The sequence below is a fragment of the Octopus sinensis genome, linkage group LG19, assembly GCF_006345805.1.
Source record: "Octopus sinensis linkage group LG19, ASM634580v1, whole genome shotgun sequence".
Taxonomy (NCBI): Eukaryota; Metazoa; Mollusca; class Cephalopoda; order Octopoda; family Octopodidae; genus Octopus; species Octopus sinensis.
In genome coordinates this window covers 34,659,124-34,681,604 of record NC_043015.1, presented here as the reverse complement: position 1 = coordinate 34,681,604, position 22,481 = coordinate 34,659,124, and the positions used below count along the sequence as shown (strand labels likewise).

The 22,481-nt window shown below is 36.6% G+C and overlaps 1 protein-coding gene across 3 annotated transcripts in view; it reads left to right on the top strand.

Moving 5' to 3' along the window:
* Positions 1 to 21,414, top strand: part of LOC115222101 (E3 ubiquitin-protein ligase Mdm2) — a 59,554-nt gene extending 38,140 nt beyond the window's left edge. For 2 of the 3 annotated variants that reach the window (XM_029792217.2, XM_036511283.1), the window contains exons 8-17: positions 4,447 to 4,502; positions 6,580 to 6,654; positions 8,891 to 8,965; positions 9,618 to 9,751; positions 10,205 to 10,280; positions 11,240 to 11,375; positions 12,671 to 12,765; positions 15,878 to 15,982; positions 17,507 to 17,599; positions 19,977 to 21,413. In XM_029792217.2, coding sequence (XP_029648077.1) covers positions 4,447 to 4,502; positions 6,580 to 6,654; positions 8,891 to 8,965; positions 9,618 to 9,751; positions 10,205 to 10,280; positions 11,240 to 11,375; positions 12,671 to 12,765; positions 15,878 to 15,982; positions 17,507 to 17,599; positions 19,977 to 20,549 — 1,418 coding nt within the window. In that variant the 3' untranslated portion in view covers positions 20,550 to 21,413. Of the gene's footprint in view, positions 1 to 4,446; positions 4,503 to 6,579; positions 6,655 to 8,890; positions 8,966 to 9,617; positions 9,752 to 10,204; positions 10,281 to 11,239; positions 11,376 to 12,670; positions 12,766 to 15,877; positions 15,983 to 17,506; positions 17,600 to 19,976 lie in introns of all 3 variants that reach the window. The other variant, XM_029792216.2, reaches the window with a different exon arrangement.
* The last annotated feature ends 1,067 nt before the right edge of the window (positions 21,415 to 22,481 follow it).

The following is a 22,481-nucleotide window of genomic DNA, read 5'->3' as shown; positions in this document are numbered from 1 at the left end:
ATCAGCCGTCAATCTCCCGAATGAATGAAAACCTTGAAAATTCATGAACTCATCTTGAAGGACTATCACTGAACAATTGACTGAAATTGTTGATATGATTGGTGTGTCCTGAAGCTTCTACCAACGAATTTTGAGCAAGGAATTGTGAATGAAAAGACTTGCAGCAAAATTCGTGCCTTCTCTTGCTCACAGAAGATCAAAAGCAGTCATGACTGAAAGTGTGTCGTGAACTGAAAGAACAATTGGAAGATGATCCAGACTTTTTTTTTTGAAGGTCATCACTGGTGATGAAATCTAGTGCTATGGAATTTGCAGATGTGGAAGAGGTGATGAAAAAAACAATGGAGGTGTTAAAAGGCATCACTTCACAAGAGTTCCAGTCACTGCTTCAAACAGGGGAAAATGCATCTGGACCGATGCATTGTTTTAAATGGAGAATACTTTCAAGGCGATAAAAGTGTAACATTCCGGTTTCATTTTGGGTACCCCCTCGTACAACTATTGTTTATTTTTGGATACAGTGCCTACCCATTAACATGGCATATTTTGTTGGAGCAGTTTTACTTTGGCTTTTGTGTCACTAACTAATCAAACTTTAGTCTCTTCTCCTGTGATTCTGCCCTATAATCCACATATCTCTCACATACACACACACACACACTTTACGACTAAATGTTTGTCTAGCAAGCTGTACTCCTGTATTAAGTAGTTATGGCCAAATAGACTTTCTGTTATGGACATAAAGGAACTAGTGATCAGATACAAAGCTGGCTAATAACCATAACAACTTAGTAAACTAATGGTGTACTTGTATCTTCCTAGTAAGTGGATAAAAAGTTGAAAGTAGATGAAGGAAATATCACTGCTGACTTTGATTTATTAAGTAAGAACTCTCAAGTTTGTGGCAATCAGTTGATTTAGTCTGTTAGTAAGGTTTCCTGTCTTGAAATATGTGGTTCTATGTTCACATCCATAAATATTTATAACCAAACCGTTGTTTGTTAAACTGGAAAATAGCAATTTACATGCAGTGTCTGTTGTTAACATAAAATCTTATCTTTCCAGTGGTCGTAAACCAGTTCAAAGAAAGCTTTTATTCAAACTTTTTTTCTTCTTCTTCTTCTTCTTCTTGCTGTCTAATCTGTTAATCACGGCTGTCCCACAACGATTCACATAGTATCAATCTGTCAATGTCATTCGGCACTATGCTGCATTTTTGTACACTCAGTACAAAATAAGATATCTATATTTATATCTATTATTTACTATTGTAGAAAGGAATTAATAGTAGGATTAATTATATTTCATAACAGTCTTCCCTGCTCAGTGAAAAGTTAGTCATGGTGCATAAAAAGGGGTCTTGATAATTTGTCCTGATCTCTGTTTTCTTGTCTCTTTTTGTCTTTGAACAGTTGGCATTTTGTTACCTGTATTACTCTTGTTCAGGTATTCTTTGCAAGTTTTGTTACCTGTATCATCCTTGTTCAAACACTCTTAGCCAGTTTCTAATCTGCTCATGTTTTCAGGTGCTGGTCTGTGAGCTCTGCTTCTAATGGTGTACTGTTGGGATCGGATCCATTGTTGATATATTATTTGTGGATTTTGTTGTTCTGTGTCGAACTCTGTTTATGTAGTTAGCCCTGGTTCTGTTTGTGTGTTATCTTTGCTTCCTTCATTGAAAGATTGTCCTGCTAGAGTGAGATTGTGTGTGGACACTATCTATTCATCTGTTTCCAAATTCTATGTGTGCAAAGTGGGGAGAAATTGTCTCCAACAGTTTAACATTTTCTACAGGTGGAACCCCCTTATTTCTGAGATGTCGACAATGCAATATTGTGCTTCTAATATTCTGGAGGAATTCAGGTTGAATGGTTCCTACTGTTGATCATCTTGAAAATTTAAACATTCGCTCATGGAGGGGGGGGGGGCTGTGTTGGTAGCTGTACAGAGGAGTCCTCTCATGGCTGATAGTGCCATGGAAAGGTCTGTCAACCATTGTCTTTTATCTAGTTGTAGTGAACTAAGTGCTAGATTTATGGTCTTCATGAGGGTATTGTTGGTCCTTTCACATTGACCATTGCCTTGTGGTCAATAGGGAGATGTTCTAGTTTTTATTGTTCAGTTAGCATGAAGGAAGTCCTGGAGCTTCAAACAATGAAAAGAGGTTGAACCAGTGGGAAATTACTGTTTTGGTACTCATGTTTTTGCAAATGGGAGGCATTTAAACTTGTACAGTCCCCCCCACCCTTGCTTCAAATGCTGTCACTTTATAGTCTTTGGCTAGGAGTTTCCACCTAGTGATATGCAGTTGTCATATCTATGTTGCTGAAAATCTTGTTTGCTGCTACTTCATTTAGAAGATCATCAATCCGGTGGGTAGGGTAGACATCCAGTTGTGTGTAGATATTTATAGTAGTCGATCACCAGTCTTTTTTTCTTTCCATTAGATGTCACGAAGCGTTGAGCTCACCAGGGACTATGGCTTTCCTGAAATACACCCTCTGAAAGTAACCTATCAATTTTGTGCTTAATAAACTCTGCATCTCTGCGACTGTGTCTTGAAGTTGTAATTGGTTTTAGCTTAGAGGTCTTAATGCCAGGAAGTAGTTTGTACCCGATGCATTTTAGGCTTGGCATGGACATGCAGAATGGCACAGGTTTGAGCATGTCCTTGAAGTCAGTTGTAACTACAGAGTGTTGACTGAAGATATTGATTCCGATGAATTCCAGAGCTACAAGGTGCTCAGCCACAAGGAAATTAGCATTATATGCTTCCTTTTAGTTTCCACTGTTGTGTTGTTGGCCAAGTTAACTTTTTCTGGGCAGGTATGATCATATTGTAATCCCCAGACTGCAACAAGATTCGCTTTTATAAATGTTCTGTTAGAACCCGTGTCAAGAAGGGCTTGTGTATTGTTGTCCTTAATTTTAACAGGTACCAGCCATTTGTTATAGCTAAAATGAGGGATGATAAGGTCCCGTCACTGTTTTCCTCTGAGTTGCTCTCAGGCTCTGTGATAGCTTCTGTTTTAGGGAAGTTTCATTTGTTTCTTGGTGGCTTTTTTGAGAAGCAGACTTTCTCCAAATGGCCTTTCTTCTGACACCTTTTGCAAGTGCAGTTTCGCCAGGCATTGATTTTTTTTTTGTTATGGATGTCTCCACTGCACCAAAAGCATGCTGATTTAGCAGCTGCAAGACGGGGTGGTTGATTGATACCAGCTGAGCCTTGCGATAGGTTGCAAGTGTCTTCAGTGGCCACCTCCATGGTCTGAGCAAGCTTATAGGGTGTTTCTAAGCTGTCATCTGATGACTCAAGAAGTCTTTGTCTGATTGGTGACTGAAGCCCAGCCACAAAGGCATCATCAATTAGAATTTCTCAGTAATGGCCTGCTGTTAGGGCTTGGATTTTACTTCTCTTGGCCAGCACCTGAAGGCTTGGCATAAATTCTTCTATAGACTTGTTTTCTTTTTGTTTTTGAGTTCATAGCCTTCTTTATGAACTTTGAGTCCAGGCATTCTATTGCTGCCTCGAAGGTTCTGGATATTTTGACGATGGGGTTGGTCCTTGCTAAAAGTACTTCCAGTTTAGATTCCTCTGGAACTTTTGCTTTTGCTATGTAGATGTATAGCATCTGTTTCCAGTAAATATAATATTCCTCAGTTGGATCGTCTGGTAGGGTCCTCTCGAACATTTTGGCATCCAATTAGAATGAAGTTTGAATAAAGATTTGTCATAAACCAGTTCAAAGAAGGCTTTTATTCAAACTTTACTTCTGCTCGCCATCTAATTCGTTAATCATGGCTGTCCAACAATTAAGACACATTGTTTTATATTAAGTAAAGACAGTGTCCATCTATCAATGTCATTCGACACTATGCCGCATTTTTGTACTCAATACAAAATAAGATATCTATATTTTTATCTCTTATTTACTATTGTAGAAAGGAATTAATGGTAGGATATCATAATTCATAATGCTAGTGTCGACAGAATTGTCTTGTCTCTACCTGTTCATTGACCCACTGCTGGTGACTTCACATGTCCAAACCCATTGTTTTCTTATTGATTGAAAATCTAGCAAGGTCACTTGTTACTGGCTTTGTAACACTCACTTTCTCTCTCTCTCTCTCTCTCTCTCTCTCTCTCTCTCTCTCTCTCTCTCTCTCTCTCTCTCTCTCTCTCTCCTCTCTCTCTCTCACACACACACACACACACACACACACACACACACACACACACATATTCGACTGTGGATATAAACTGTTTTGTTTGTGTCGTTTTGTAGTCTGAAGCACAGTTTTCTCACTGATTCCTAGTCTAGGTTCTCTCTGGATAACTGTCATCTTGCGTACCATTCTTTTTCTCTGTTATATAAGACAGTAAACCTTCTGTCTACATGAGTGGAATATATTTGGTCTATAAGTTTTATATCTTTACTATTTCAGCCACGGAAATCCTTGATGTTAGTAAATCTGACTCAGAACACACATCACCACAAATGGTAAATATTATGTCTAGTTTTTATCCAGTCAGTGTATATATTTTGTTGTTGTTTAGCACTCCAAGCTCAACCCTGATGTTGCACATCTGGGATTAAAGCAAGTCCAACATTCACCATTCTCTCTAGATTAATGTTGTCTACATCCTTCTTTTTTTAAGACATTAAGACATGATACGAAGTAGATGTGTCTGCTATATCTAGCAGGCTGAGCAATCACATAGTTGCTTGAGAATGCGTGTATGGGTGTGCTTTGGAAGTTAATGTTACTGTAAAATCTCTATCATTTCAAATAGGAAAATTGATGATGGAGATGATTTCTGATTTAGTTACAAGACTGCAATTTTGAGTGGTGGGTGGCTAGTTATTATCATTGATCTTAGTACCTGAGAAGTACTTTGTTGACCCTGAAAGAATGAAAGGCAAAAGTTAACCTCCGCAGGTCAATGTTGCCTTTCATTCTTTTGATATTGATAAAATTAAGTACCAGTCAAATAGTAATAATGGTTTCAAATTTTGGCCCAGGGCCAGCAGTTTTTACAGGAAGGTGGAAGTCAGTCACATCACTTTTAGTACTTGACCGGGACTTATTTTGTTGACCGCTGAAAGGATGAAAAGCAAAGTTGACTTCAGCCGAATTTGAGTTCAATGTAGTGACAGGCAAAATGCTTTGTCCAGTGTGCTAAAGGTTCTGCCTTATATAATGATAAACATTAATATTATTTGTTATTTCATATAGGACAAAAAGGATGGTGGTGGTGGTTTTGCAAAGCTTCGGCTCAAATGTGGAGTTTGTAGACGTCACTAAAACATTACTCAGAATGCTAGGTGATGGTACTGAACTGAGCAGCAGATTAAGTTTGCTTCCCTCGTGGCTCAGAGCAGGATTTGGATTTAGAATGCTGCAACACTGAATAAATGCTGCAATATATAGTTGAAATCAGTTAGATTTTCTTCAGCCAGAAGAGTGTGTGTGAGAGAGACCCATGTGCCATTTTTGATTCCAAAGCATTCAACAGTAGCAACAATTACTGATCGTTCTACATTTGTTTTTGTCTACAGAGTTTCTTAGTTGTCATAACAACAAATTGAGAATGTACATTCTAAAATCTTTTCTCATCTGTGCAACATGTTTGTCTAAGTGAAAGCCAAGATTGAGAGTTAGCATTTGCAGTGAGGACAGAGATGTGATGATGTGAGATGGTCATAAAAGATATAAATATATCTTTTATGACCATCTCACATCATCACATCTCTGTCCTCACTGCAAATGCTAACTCTCAATCTTGGCTTTCACTTAAACAAAGATAAAAGATTTTCGGTGCATGAATAGACAACACAACCCTGTTCTTATGTTACCTAACATAGTACAGCAAGTTCTTTTGATCATTAATATCATTCAGAATATAGTCATCATCATCATTGTTTAACGTCCGCTTTCTATGCTAGCATGGGTTGGACGATTTTGACCGATGGCTGGCGAACCAGATGGCTGCACCAGGCTCCAATCTTGATCTTGCAGAGTTTCTACAGCTGGATGCCCTTCCTAACGCCAACTACTCCAAGAGTGGGTGCTTTTTACATGCCACCAGCACGGGGGCCAGTCAGGCAGTACTGGCAATGACCTTGCTCAAAACTTTTTGCACATGTCACCGGCACGGGTGCCAGTAAGGCGATGCTGGTAACGATCATGCTCGAATTGGTGCCCTTTTATGTGCCACTGGCACGGAAGCCAGTTAGCCGCTCTGGCAACAATCACACTTGGATGGTGCTCTTGGCACCCTACTAGCACGGGCACAAGTGCCAGTATACTGTCCTTCATAAGGGTTATTAGTTTATCCAGCATCCACCCAACACCTCCAGTTTTCTTTTTTCTATATCTGAATATCTTATATCTATTTGATCCTCTTTTCAGCTTTTATCACACGGTGTGTTCTCCTATCTACTCATGATACCTGATGTTATGTGTTTAGTATCTTATCATCTCAGATTTATATCTGACCATCTTTCATCATCTTCCCCATATGTTACCGCATGATGTTATCCTATGTTATCTCATCTTATCTGATCATCTTCTCAGATGTTACCACGTGATGATGTTATCACAAGTTCAACATCAGAACCAGTCAATCTTGGCCAAAACTCTTCACCATTGGTAAGTTAGCTTGTCCTCCTTATCTTTTTTTCTTTTTTTCTTTTTTATCACTGTTGTAACATAATGTTTGTTGTTAGAGAGTTTGGGTTTACAATATGGAACCACAGTTGTTGTTATATTTCAGATGATTGCCATGTGTCTGTATTTACATTGAGAGTAGGCACAAGTGTATGAGTGTGGTTAAAAAGCTTGCTTCCCAACCATGTCATCTTGGGTTCAGTTCTACTACGCAGCACCTTGTGTTAGTTTCTTCTGTTACAACCCTGGGCTGGCTAAAGAGTTGTCAGCAGATTTGGTAGACAGAAGTCTATCGTGTGTATGTGTATCCTCGTCTTGATTCAAGAGATGGTTGTAAATAAGCATCACTGTTATAGTTGTGTTGTTCATTTTCAGTCTTCTGTGAAAACATGTCTGGTTAAGGAGAAAGTCTGCCCCATGCAAGCATGGAAAAGTAGTTGCTAATGATGAAGAAATATGTATGATTGTACATACTTACACACACGCATGCACCCTCTGCTCCTTGTGTGTCAAATGTGACACAGGAGCTCACCCATTCTCTTCTTTCTCCTGCTCTTTCATGGATTTTTACTCATTATGTTTTCAAACATTGTACCTCACCAGCAAACTTCAGAATAAAAAACTAAATTCAAAATAAGTCGCAAACAATTTGGCTACTCATTCTCCAGAGTCGCATTATCCCCAACAATCTATGTTTCATTGATGCTGGATGAGCCTTCCTTAGCAGGGGCCTAAATCCAGATCCCCTGATTGAGGATGACTTCACCAACCTCAAAAAAGCTAACTGGACATCAGGTTTGGGCCTACACCACTCTGTCAATTTATTTGTCCATAGATGCTATTTTAATTTAGGTGTCTTCAATTTCAAGAAACAACCAACAAGATGGGAAGTTGTAAATGGTGAGATGTCATTATCAGATCATCTCACAAAGGTGGAACCATTGTAGTCTGGTGAAGGAACAACATGGCAATTATAACTTGTAGAAGCAAGAGGCATCTTGCCAACTCAGTGACTCTCTAATGATTGTGCCAGCCACTACTAGAGACAAGTGTCCTCCACTGTGCCTGAACTTACCTCTTCTGGATCTCTTCCACCTTCTGCCACTAACCTCATTGTAACCACACCCTGAATCTCTACCATCTACTTTATCTGCAAAATCCACAAACCAGACAATCCTGACCACCCTGTTGTATTTATATGTAACTACCTACTGAACTTCTCTCATTGTTCCATCACAAAATATCACCCCTTGTTACTCTTACACATTAAAGACACTAGCCATGCCCTAAACTTCTTCAACTCCTTCTCTTTTCTGTCCAGACAGTCTAAACTCCTTTTCCTCATAGACATTTATTCACTCTATGCTGTCATTCTTCACAATGTCTGTCTATCAGCTCTTGAACTCTTTCTAGATCTGTTCTCAGTGCTACAACAACCTTCTGTTTAACTGTGCTTGTCCTAACCCATAACTGCTTATCTTTCTCAAACAAGTCACTGGGGTTGCTTTGGAAACTAGGATGCAAACCTCTTTGTCAGCTACATTGAAGAGCAAATATTGACAGAATCGTTTCATTTTGGGAAAAGAAATAGGATTCATAATCACATATGTGGTTTTTATGTTTGCTGTATATTTTCTTAGATTTTTCTGTGTTCTTTGGAAAATACCTTGAATCCAGTTTTTCTGCTGGGCAACATAGAACTGGTATCTATTATTCATCCATACTGAAACATTTCAGAAAACCAAAGTGGTAAAAATTGTGAAAAACTCTCCAAAAATTCTCAGCCCTCAGATATCATGTAAAATAATGTCAGACTGTATAACACAATTGTTTACATTGTGAAATCACTTGCTTTCGTGAATGTACTGAAGAGATTTGTGCTGAAATTCCCGTTTAAATATGACTAGCTTATTTCAGCTGTTTTCAGGCAGGTTGGTAACATAAGCCAGGAAAATTCTCAGGCGTCTGTGGCCAGGTCGGTAATGAGAAGATTAAGAGCAACAGCACCTCTTTTGTAAGCTACTATAAGTTCATCTCTTTCTATATAACATTTATCTCACATTATTCTTGGGAGTGCTGGTTTCAATGTCTATATTACTTCCTTTATCACCAATACCTACAGAAACAGTTTGAATGACACACTCTCACTCTTCATTCTTATAACACTGTGGCCTTGTAATAGTTTACTGCTAATAATTTATTTTGTTTGATATTTCAGTACAGTGTGAAACCATCTTTTCTGGAGATTCTCCATGTTGCTGGTGCCAAGGGCTATATGTTTACAGAAAAAGAGGTATGTTATTTTGTGACATGGAAGTATAAATGTTAGCTGTATAGATGAGGAAGATAGAGATTAATGGACACTCTGTTACTATGAGTAAGATAATACAGATTATGTTGATATGATTTATATCCAGTAGTAATTGATGAATTCTTTCTCTAATGCAAGTTGTCTCTATTTAATGCTGTCTCCTTCTGGCATAGTACAAGTTATAGAACAGATATCTTCCTAAAATGCTGTCCAATTATATTACAGTTATCTTCCTGTAATATTACACTGTATACCTTTCTAACACATACCAGCTTTGGTACTAAGACATTACCCTTTTCATTAGTAGGATGTCACCTTATTGATTTAGTCAGCCATCACCCTTTTTGACTAATTATTTACAAGTATCTTTCATGATTTACAAAGATATTTTACTATCAAAAAGGCTATTACTTAAAGTTGTGTGTACTAACACAACTGTTGGCTAAAAGGAATATAGATGAACAATAACATTTAAAACAGAACAAAGCGTTAAGAATTGAGTCTGTTTGAGCCTGAATGTTTGTTGTAGTCAGGTGATCAGTTCCAACTGTCTTTTGTATGTTTTTATTTCTTCCTTTTGTGTTTTAACTTTTTATGTTCCCAATGGAATCACATTGTTTGGTTTATGTTGCAGATCTTTAGATATTTAAAACATTATATTTGGTCGCGGAAATTGTTTGATCCAGAACAACCTTGGATTTTCCTATGTCGCAATGACAGATTAGCAGATGTATTTAAATTAGAAAAATTCATAATTTATGATGTTCCGTAAGTATCTTGTGACTAATTTAAAATTAACTGTAAAAATTTAAATATAAATAATATCCATTTTCCTGTCTCCTATCCTATCTATTACCATAGAATAGCAATCTTTGCATCTGCTAGAACTAATACAAAGTAGCGATCCTTGGTTGAATACTGACCACTGAGATTGTCTTTTGACTTCAAAATAATTAAAAGATTTATTTTTACTTTGTTTCAAAGTGATCTTTTTAGCTGTTTTTTTTTTCTAGTGCTTGAAGCTTTCTTGCCTTATCTGTAAGGTTTTAGTTTCAGGTAAAGAATCATTAGAACCCTCTCCCACATAATTCTGAAACTTCTCTCAGAGGTGAGCAGCAAGTAACAAAAGAGAAAAAAAACATTGTCCTGATGTAAATCTTTTTCTACTCTGTATGTTAATAATGGTATAATCTGATTAAAAATTTCTTTTATATTCCTCAGATCTCTTATTGCCAAATATGGAATAGAAAGCCCAGAATATCGTCCAAAACTCACAAAAAGACTGAACAGTGAAGAAGTGAGATTTATATTGCTATTATTATTATAATTCTATTTCCAGAACACAAGCTTGTTTATAGATTCTTTGAACAGTAGTTGATGCCTCTTACATGCAATGCATCTGTTCTGGCTTAACTACTTTGTTTTTACCTCACATAAATTTAGTTAAAGGACTGCTTAGAGAGGAATTAACTGATGGCATTGCCAATTCAAATACCAAGTCTTTGATTACAGGACAGTGATGATAATAATATCAGTAATAGTGACTATTTGAGACACTTTGAGGTAGAGATAATTTAACGTTAATTGAATATAGGAAAGATTTGATTAGATTTTATAAAGATCAATGTTATTGTAATACCCTGTCATCATTTTACACTATTTGATATATTATTGCAATATTCTGTCATCACTTGTCACTATCAATATTTGAAAATATTACTCTTGCCAAATTTCTGAAATAATTGCAGTGACATTTCAGTTTGCCAAGTTGAATATGTTGTGATATGTTAAGAACCATGTCATACTATTGTATGTTAATAATTGTATTGTGTTGATATATGTTAATAACTATGTCAAGTTGAGGTATGTTAGCTGTGACATGTTAACTGTCATGTAACATGTTATTATGTTACATTATGATATATTAATAATTGTGTCATGTTATGATATTTAATCATGTCTTCTTGTGATATACTGATTTCAAATTTTTGACACAAGGCCAGCAAGTTCAGGGGAGGGTTAAGTTGATTACATCGACTCCAGTGCCCAACTGGTACTTATTATCAACCCCGAAGGGATGAAACTAAAGTGAACCTTGGCAGAATTTGAACTCGGCATGTTTTAATAATCATATCACACTGTGATACGTTTATTACTGTCACATTGTGAAATGTTAATGACTGTGCTTTGCTGAAATATGTTAATAAACCTGTCACCTGTTATAAAAACTTGGTTTCTTTCTTTACAATTCAATAGCTAAAAGAAATGCTAGATACAAATAGCCGTCTGACTTCTCATTCTTCTGCTCCTGGCCAAATGCAATCTACACCTTCGGACATTACCAGTAGCACCTCAGAGACCACGACCACACAAACAAGTTCTTCATTATTAGGTTTGTAGCTCAATTCCAAACCATCATCTCTCTACTTTTCATTGAACAAAGTTCACAATCTTCAACATTCATCTTAAAAATAAATAAATATACTGGGTAAGTCAGTTTTGAATATAAAAAGAGAACAGGATGGTCATAGCTGGATTGTCAGTCAAGTGCCACACAACTGATCAAAGAAACATGTGTAGACAAAATCTTAAACCTCCAATTCTGAAGTAAACAAGTACAGATTCATAGTTCCAGTTATACTGTAACTTTACACACTTCTGCTATGATCAATATCTGGCCTGTATGCTTAAACACTGCATAAAGTCTCTTGGTACACACTAATACATTGGACAGAAAAAGCAACAAGACATGTCAGGACTGCAACACTGCATGCTGGATCATGCAGTGTGCTGTTCAGCTAGTTGCTGGTACAATACACCTGAAACAATAAATATATCTGCTTGATTGTGGAGGGTTTTTAGTGATTTGGTGTTTATCTAGATGACATACACTACTTTTATCAGAGCTGAATTGTTGGTTATACTACACTAATTATAATAACCACCAACACTAACTGTTATAGCTACTAGCACTACTGCAACCACTAACTATAATGATGACCAAAACTAACTACTGTAGCTACTACCAATTCTTATTACTATAGCCAATACTAAAACTAAATGCTATAACCATCTAACCATCAAGAGAGCCTATGAGTGAACCATTACACAGGTGTTTGATCTGGTAGAAATAACAAGTAATTCTGGATACTTGTAATGGGACAGGATGGTCACATTTGGAAAGGTTTTGGTCATAGGTATACCCCATCATAGTTAGCCTGTATGTGACTGAACATTAACTTGCAATAAAATGACATAATTTTGGTTTTTGGATATTTTTTTTTATTGTATTTCAGTTTTTCTGTAACTGATTTAGTTTTTCATATAAACCTGGGTTTGCATATAACAGCTAGCTCACATATTTAATAAGCCAAATTAACTTCACTAATTAGGAAACATTAAAAACAAAATAAAAGGCAAACAATTTTTTTAATATTTTGTTGAGTAACCAACGATAAAATAGTTTTGAGTTCAAAGTTGAGTCGATGATGTTTGTGTATGAAGGCTCAGTTAATGGTTCATTGCATCTATGGAGACACAGAAGATGGCGTGTGACATGTTGGATCAATGCTTTCTTCATCATTCTCTCACCTTCACTAACCTCTTTCAAAGTTGTACATTCTATATTTTTCTTACCTTCCAAGTAAAAGTTTGCATATATCTATTGTTTTTTTCATCTCTCTTCAGAAGAGTCGTTGAGGGCTTCAACCAGCTGTTCCCCATCGACCAGCTTTACCTTGACTCTGGAAGTGAATAATGAAAATGAAGTATTGAGTATTGAAGTAGGAAGAATTTCATTCTTTTAAAATTGCTTTTCACATTGTTTTTTTTTGTCATTCAGAAATGGTACAATTGCAAGTATAATGAAATGTTCTCCAGGATATAGTCTAAACATACTGAAAAGTTCTTCATTGAAGAATGGCAGAGTCTCAAATATAAGGAGGACAGTAGTAATGTTAACTTCCTAGTTATGTATGGCTACTTTTGTTAACAGGAAGAAACAGATTTGGTGGGGGGCACTCTTCTGTAGGTATGCCATATATGTAATGTAATGATAACATGATAACATGTGGGTCGTTGTGTGTGTGTATAAGTGGAATAACTGCTATTACTTGATATTGCTGTAAAAAGAAGAGGAGCTGACGTTGAGGGTCATCCAAGTATAAAATTATTTGACTCGACAATCAGAAGACTTTGTGCATCCAAGTCACTCTGACTGTTTCTCTTTGAGGCTGCTTCTTCATGAAATAAGAGGACTGGCTTCCTTTTCCTTCCTAAGCATCATTGATGGTCAAACTTTTCATACTTATGCAGAAGCCTTTTAGCCTTACGTTCGTTAGATGACCATCAGTCGGATAGAACAATGGCTGAGCTTTCAGTGTCACACACACACACCTATTTCTTTCGGAGATCTTTTTGCAATTCTTCTGAATTGTGAAGTAAGTAATCCATTAGCGTTGTGGCACAAATGTAAGAATGGTTTATCAGAAGACTATAAATATCTCACACAATTCAGATTCCCTGAGAGAGTAATAACATTGAACAATGCCATCTATCATTCTGCATAGGTTGACATTGAAGATAGTGTTGTCTGAATGGGAGGAGAGGAGATTAGCAAGTTTGGCTTACCTGAAATTCATCGAAATGAGGTGAAGAATTTGATCACAGAAATTTTGCGAGAAGCTTCATATGATATTGATTCCTTAACCAGATTCCTTGAGGAAAATGTCCCGAAACTTTTGCCAAACCAACGACTTGCAAATACAATAATCATTGACCAAGTGACACATAAGAGAGGAGGATTATATTTTTTAGATGCACCAGGAGGCACTGGGGAAACCTTTGTTACAAGTTTAGTGCCAGCCAAAGTCTGGCAGAAAAAGAGAAAAAGGAACTAGCCTTAGCTGTAGTGAGCTCTGGAATTGCTGACCCTTTACTCCCAGGAGGTCGAACAGCTCACACAGCATTCACCCTGCCATTCAATCTAACTTCAAAGGATTAAAATGTGTGCAATATTAGTAAAAGTTCTTCTTTAGTTCATGTTCTCATGAAATTTTCTTTGATCATATGGGACGAAGATACAATGTCCCATAAAAAAATCAGTAGAAGCTATTAACAGGATACTGCAGGATTTGTGCATTTCCAATTGTTTGATGCAAGGTGTGACAGTAGTACTTTCAGGTGATTTCAGATTAACTTTACCAGTGATTCCCAGGGGAACAAAGGCAAATGAATTGAAAGCATGTTTGAAATCTCTTTTATGAAAGATTTTTTTATTCCTCATTTACTTTTAATACCTCCCAATATACCTTTCCAGTTCAAATGACTTCAATTTCCAATACGCCTGTCTTTTGGTCAGACTTTGGAAGTTGCTGGTTTGCAATTAGAGGAGGACTGTGGGGTGCAATCTTTTCATTTCTTCCCCAACTGGTAAAACCTGAAACATTGTTTATAAGTTTTTAGCATGGGATCACCAAACTAACATTTGCAGAATGATTAATAACTTTGAACTGATATTGTCAGTGTCACACTATATTCATCTAAGAAAAGTCATTTGTATTTTTGCTTGTTGTAATACTTAAGTTCAATAAATTGTAGTAAATATGTTTTTAGTTTTCCTCAAACATTTATTTACTTGTACTAGACATAAGCCAAAGTCTGTGTGATGTTTGTTTCATTTGTAGACTGAAATACTATAGATCATAGATCAGAAGTCTAAATACATCCATGATAATATCGACCAGAAGAAAACAGCTCTATCGTTTACATGAAAGTTAACAACCATTCCTTATATATGTTCAATACAATCTAAATATATTCATAGTACAATTTTGGCAGTTTTTTTTAACTCAGTCAATGAAGGGTGTTTCTGCTAGCATATATATATATATATATATTTGTATATGTGTGTGTGTGTGTGTGCATATGTAGGTGTATATATATGTGTGTGTGTGCATATGTAGGTGTATATATATGTGTGTGTGGTGCATATGTAGGTGTATATATATATATATATATGTGTGTGTGTGTGTGCATATGTAGGTGTGTATATATATGTGTGTGTGTGTGTGTGTGCATATGTAGGTGTATATATATGTGTGTGTGTGTGCATATGTAGGTGTATATATATGTGTGTGTGTGTGTGTGTGCATATGTAGGTGTATATATATATATATATATGTGTGTGTGTGTGTGCATATGTAGGTGTGTATATATATGTGTGTGTGTGTGTGTGCATATGTAGGTGTATATATATATATATATATGTGCGTGTATGTTTTGTCTTACACTTGTTTCAGTTATTGGACTGCAGCCATTCTGTGGTACTGCCTGGAAGGGTTTTTAGTTGAATGAAATGATCCCGCTACTTTTTCCTTTTTAAGCTTGATACTTAATTGAGTGGTTTCTTTTTGCAGGACTGATAAGTTATATGGACATAAACAAACAAACACCAGTTGTCAAGTAGTGGTAGGGTACAGACACAAACACATAGATATATAACATACACACATAGGTATACATATATAGAAACAGCTGTTAGATATACAAGTATACATGTACATATGTGTGTGTGTCTGTATGTATGTATATACACACTGTGAGCTTCTTTTAGTTTCTATCTACCAAATTCATTCACAAGACTTTGGTTGGTTCGGGGATATAGTAAACAACACTCAACTGAAGGGCCATGCAGTGGGACTGAACTCGAAACCGTGTGGTTGGGAAGCAAATGTCTTACCAGATTTACTGGGGATTAATTGTTGCTTAATACAATAGATCTCTCTATAACAGAACAATATTACATGTATAGAATTGAATGTGTGGTAGAGAAATGAAGTTATTTTCTCAGTAAATATTTTTTAATGTGTGGATCAATGTTATCATCTCTTTCAGAGTGAAGACCCAGTGGAAGATGTCTATGTAGAGTATGAAGTTATGTCCAATACATCAAGTGTTCAAGCCTCCGACAGTGAAGACGAACAACCACAAGTAGCTATGGTAACCTATTTTCTATCTTTCCATTCTTGAGGCAGTCCTCAAACCTGTCAGATCCTTTTCAGTCTCACAAGTTGCATGCTGACCACACTAATGTTGGCTCCATGAAAAACACCCCAACACACTCAGTTAAGTGGTTGGCATTAAGAAAAGCAGGCTGTAGAAACGATGCCAAAGCAGACACCGAAGCAGGAGACTGTCTGCCATTGGATCCTCTCAAACTGTCCATCCATGCCAGCACTAAAGACAGATATTAAATGATGATGTATTTGTGTGTATTTATGTTATTGTTCCCTCTCTTCAATTATGTGGCTTGTGTCACTTGTTAAAGATTATTATTATTAATGTGGCAGACTCATTAGAACACTTGTAAATAGGCTTTGCAGTATTTGTTCCAGTTCTCCATGTTCTGAGTTCAAATCCTGCTGAAGTTAACTTTGTCTTTCATCCTTCCTGGTTTGATAAAGAGAAGTACCAGTTAAGTATTGGAGTAGATGGTGTTGACTACTCTCAACATTGTTGGCCTTGAGCTTATATTAGAAACCATTAGCTTTATGACTGGTATTCCTCTTTGAAACATCACTTTTTTTTCTCTCTATATTTACCCTTCTTTTGTCATCTATGACCATTGATATTCTGATGAATGGTTTGTGGATGTATCTGGATTTCCACAGAAAATGTCCAGCCCCAACTGGAATGGATGAACAGTTGGTCATTGATTCTAGAAAATTTTCAGCTATGTATTTTTCTCAAAAGATGACCAACACAAGTTCAAATGTAAATGGAGGAGTTGTTGTAAAAGAAAATGTACTTGTCACTCCTACTTTGTATGCCAATGACCATAGCAATAGTAAAGTAGTATCTGTTTAGTGGTCAAATTCAACAGCCACCTCTCAGAACCAGTTAGCACTGAATGGTTAGTTCATCCAGAATGCCCCCCACTTTCTCTTCTCCCGTATTTTGGCCCTAGGACTTTTGTTGAAGAGGATATAGAGTTTGAAGGCTATCCCACCTGAATTGGGTCCCAGAAGAGCTGTATTGGCATATGTGGATGTCACTATCATGGTGCTAGACACTGGATATAGAAGCGAGTGACACTATACTGAAAGATTACCAGGTCAAGTTGGTGGGCTTGCAACTTGGTACCTGGGGAAGCAAGTCCATGTTGGCTAGTAGCAATTTCAGTTACTGGACCAACATATTAGTCAAGCACCGAGGTTGACATAATTGACTAACCCCCTCTACTCAAAACTGTTGGTCTTGTATTGTTATTATTATTATTATTAAGGTAGTGTGATGGCAGGATTGTTAGCTTGTTGGATAAAATGCTCAGTGGCGTTTCTTCAGGTTCTTTATGTTCGGAGTTCTAATTAGCCTGAGGTTGACTTGGTCTTTCATCGTTTTGGGATCAATAGAATAAGTTCCAGCTGAGCAATGACTAATCCCCATCTCCAAAGAAAATTACTGGATTTCTGTCAAAATTTGAAACCATCATTTTTTTTTATTTTATTGTTAATTTATTTTCAGGACATGTTGGTGATATGTCAAGACAGTGATATGGAATTCTGGGCTGATCTCAGTGAAAATGGCTCTGACTCTGATGTGGAGCTATCTGAAGCTGTGAGTACTCCTGTTTCTTGCAAGTGTGTATTATCAATGTTGTATGTGTGGCTGGAGTATCTATAGAAATAATCCAAACCTTGTCCCTTACCTTCTATTGTGTTCATCTTGTTTGTGACAGAATTTGTTATTTCTTCTAATACATCTGTCAGCTTGACTGCAACCATTGCTGTGTAGTTAGGAAGTTCATTTTACAGTAATAGGGTATGTGGGCCTATATATACGTGTGTGTGTGTGTGCATAACTATGATAAAACACACCCAGTCCACCCTGTAAAACGGTTGGCATAGGAAGGGCATCCAGCTGTAAAAACCATACCAAAATGGACAGTGGAACTTGGTGCAGTCCTCTGGCTTACCAGCTCTTGTCAAGCCATCCAGGCCATCCACCATGGAAAATGGATGATGTTGATGATGATGATATATGGTTCAAAATTATGCAAATAACAAAGATCAGTGTATCAGTTTGATACTTGGGGCAAATGGAAGAAGTCTCTCTCAAGCGTACTCTCTTCCACAGAAAGAAATGAGGAGAGGAAAAAAATGTGTCTGAATTAGCAGTTGCACCTGTTGAACTGATAAGGAAGTGGTTGGAGATGTGGGTGGCAGGGGAGACAGCAGTAAACTGGCTGAAGTGTTTGTGCGTAGGGGCATGTGTGAGTATGTGAAGGATAATGTACATGTGTATATATGTGTGTATGTGTAGGCAAGAAAATGTGGGCATGAAGATTATGTGAGCGTGTGTGTGTGTGTAAGTGGCAGTCAGATATATGCATGTGTGTGACACTAATATGTGCATATGTGTATATATGTGAGTGTGAATGTCCCTCTTTTCAGATGGTGTGTATGAAGTTGATATGTGTATGTATATTTTGTGTTTGTACATAATTATGCGTGTAAGGGTGCTTGTATGTGTGTTTGAGGCTATATGATGCATGTGGGTTGCCCTAGATGGAGCTGTCAGGTGAAATAGACATGACAATGGAGCTAGGTGTTGGAGATATTGGTGTATGACTATATATTGGGTCAGCCCATAAATAATGCAGTCTTTTCAATTGCATGAACTATAAGTCGGAGAGGAGGGGATAAACTACCTGCATCAACTTGCTATAAAAGTAGATATAAATTTTGCCTTGTACTTATTCTTAGTGCAAGTTTTGAAGAGTGCAGTTCAAAAATCGATTAAGGGTGTTCATCTTTTTTTTTAAGCTACAGAGATAGGTAAATATGACATGTTCGTATGTTTTCTGTGTAGGTTTATATGTATAACAACAAACCACTTTCAATGTCTTGAGTAAGACTTTAAACTGTATCTGATAGTGGGGCCTTGATACAGGATTTCCAGGGTTTTGAGGAGTGTGGAACCCCTTCTTGCCACTATTAATCCCAGGTCTACCCTGACCCAGTGTAGTAACACCTGTTGGGATCCCAGTTGACCCCGTTACTGTTAACGAACATGTGTAACATCCACTTAAAAACCAGGCTACATTTGCTGATTTAGTCAGTGGACACTCTACAATGGTCAACAATTGATAGTAAGATGAGCTGCTATGGATCACACTATCCCAAAATGTGTATGCATGTGATTGGAGACCACATTGTATTCCCCTGAAACTCTGAACAACAAATGTCTCTGGCTCTGCTGCTCTCCCAGTGGGGCATCTGTCAAATTTGCAAGCAGAATTTTTAGGCTGTTGATAGATGCATTAGTTTGTCTGCTAGAACATTAGGGCTGACCATTGGATGTGGTCAGCATTTGTGAGAGATGTGGTGAACTTGGTCAAAGCCAGCTCAACTCCACCGGATGAATGTCACCACAAGTACAAGAATGTACATGCAGTGGGACTGAACTCAGAACCATATGGTTGGGAAGCAAACTTCTTACCACATAGCCATGTCTGCACCTTTGTATATGTATGTGTGTATATATATATATATATATATATATATATATCATTTATGTATATCCTTTAGTAATGTGTAGTTATGAAAGTTGTAAATATTACCAAAAAAATGCTAATCCTTTGCTTTCTAACAAAAATTCCTTGTGATATTTTGGTCTGTCCAAGTTACACACTCTTTACTGTGAACCAGTTGGAAATCTATAACCAAAAACACCATTGTTCACAAAATATATAAAACTAAAAGTAGAGATGACCGTTTATTATAGAAATTTGTTCCAGATAAGTTGTGACATGAGTTAATAGTAGCCTAGAGAATGAGGTGGTGGGTTGTAAAGTTATAGGAGAACTGGTGTTTGATAGATCAAACTTTACACAGGCATATCTTAGTTTGGCAGATCATAACATCTGGTTCCCATTTCACCCTTTGTTACACATTTCAACATATTTTCATGTTTTTTTTCTTTTTCTTTTCAGGACAAATGGTGCTGCTCCAAATGTCATGCTTATAATTCTCCTATACATCGACTCTGTGATATATGTTGGACCATACGGCCTGGCTGGCTCCCTAATTACGACAGTCAGAAGAATTCAAATGAAGATACAGAATCTACTGATGAACTTACCAATTGTGGGGAAAGTGGCGTGAACGTGAAAACTGAGAAGTCATCGACATCAGATGACTATCCAATAGATAAAGTGTGTCAAATTCGCAATACCCTGTCTAATATTTGTTATTACTCAGAAACAGATATTCCAGCACGAAGAACACGAAACCAAACTGGCAGCAGGAAAAGACGATTAACATCTGAATCCGAAGAGAGTGATATATCTGGTAAAATACGGCGTTTAACTTCACCAGAGAAACTCCCTACACCAGGAGTGTGTTTGATATGTTCACAAAACCCAAGGGATGCTTCTTTAATACATGGTACCTCTGGTCACCAGATTTGTTGTCTCACATGTGCAAAGAAATTAAAACGTAAAGGGCACAAATGTCCTATTTGTCGGCGCACTATTCAAAAAGTTGTCCGAAATTATTTGACATGAAACACTAACAAATTATCATTTTGGCTGTGATTTATAGAATTTATATTCATCCAATCTAGATATTTACCTGACCAAATTGTTTAATGTTTCCTTCAATTGGGTACATCTTGCTAAGGTTATTTATTTCTATCTTCTGCTCATCTCAGTACAACACATTGATGACTTTTCAAAACAATTTTTTTACCAAAACAACAAAAATTATTTATATGAAGAAAAAAAATTGAACATACAGCAAAAATATTCTCCCTCCCCATAAAATTTGAAAAAATTGTTTAATAATAAATAGTGATATATTGACACTTAGATCATATCATAAATGAGGTCATTCACTGCTATAACATTGAAGTAATGTGTTATATTGATAAACTCCTATAAGTATATGATACCAGATCTATGCACTGCTGAAGTCATGTATTATAGATGTCTTTATCAGACAGATTTTAATACATTTTTATTCTGCAACTGAGACCAAAATTCTGTTCAAAATTGTTTTCCCTCTCTACCATATTGAATCTGGGACCAAAATAAAGAAACATGCATATAACAGTGTTACAAACTCTCTTGCTTCAAACAAGTAGTATTACAAAGATGCTCGTTAAAACTTTTGAAATATTCTACAAGACTACCCACAGAATCATTGTATATACAACCCGGCATATAATATTACCAGATTGGACACAATTAATTTAAGAATAACCCCTCCACACACAAACCACACTCTATTGTCCTCCCCTTTGAAATATTCTTCAAATTTTTTAAAGAATTTCTTTCCAAATGTCATTTAATGAAGAATTTTTATTTCACTGTCCATAAACAGAATGTTTCTAGAAATGTCAGCCCTTTATTATTTATAAAAAGAACTTGTATGTAAAAGTTTGTTTTTGTTTATATTTGATGGTGTGAGATATTAGTGTTGGGGTACTGTACAACTGAGATGTTGGGGTTGGGATATTGTACAGGTGAGATGTTGGGGTTGGGATATTGTACAGGTGAGATGTTGAGGTACAGTACAGATGAGATGTTGCTGTTGGGGCACTATACAGGTGAGATATTGGGGTTGTGGTACTCTGTAGGTGAGATATTGGACTTGGGGCATACTACAGGTGAGTTGTTGGTGTTTGGGTACTGTACAGGTGAGATATTGCATTTGTGATACTGTCCTGGTGAAATATTGATGTTGGAATACTGTACATGTGAGGTATTAGTAAAGTGGTATTGTTGTACAGGTGAGACAGTATGGTGGTTATACTTTACTGATGAGATATTAGTTAGGTGGTGATGGTAGTGGTAGTCAGATGAGATATTGTGCAAAGTTAATGTTTGTCGATAGAATTTCTAAATGTATTTTCTGTGAACATGAAGAGAGAAAATGGTACCTTGTGGTAGTGTTTTGCAGTTTGAGTTTTTCAAAATAATTCTACAAAAAGTTCTTTTCTAGCTGAAGCTAGTTTTTGTGCACAGTTCTTTTCTAATGGTGTCCCTACACAGCAGTATTTCTCTGCAATGGAACTACCACATTTAATAGACAAAGGGGCCATAATTATATATTTAAGATAGTTTTATTATTATTAAGTAGATTTGATGTTAGTATAATTAGTATAACTACACAGTTTAGAAAATTGAAATGAACTGTAAAAGTTGATTTAACTGACCTAAATATTATTCACTGTTTTAATAATTTCATTTTGGTTTCTTCTTACATTTGCACAAATTAGAATTAAAACCTCAAGGGTATGATCAATTGAATCAAACTCGAATTCAGAATAGTGTTTTGACCCTGAACACTGTACTTTTGCTTTGTGTAAGTATCTGTTTCTGTATCCAAGAATGTGTGACAGCATGTGTTATTCATGAGAAGAGATATATCACTGAAAATTGCAATAATCGTCGCTACACTTGCTTTTACAGGATGCCATCTTAGACACTAGTGTG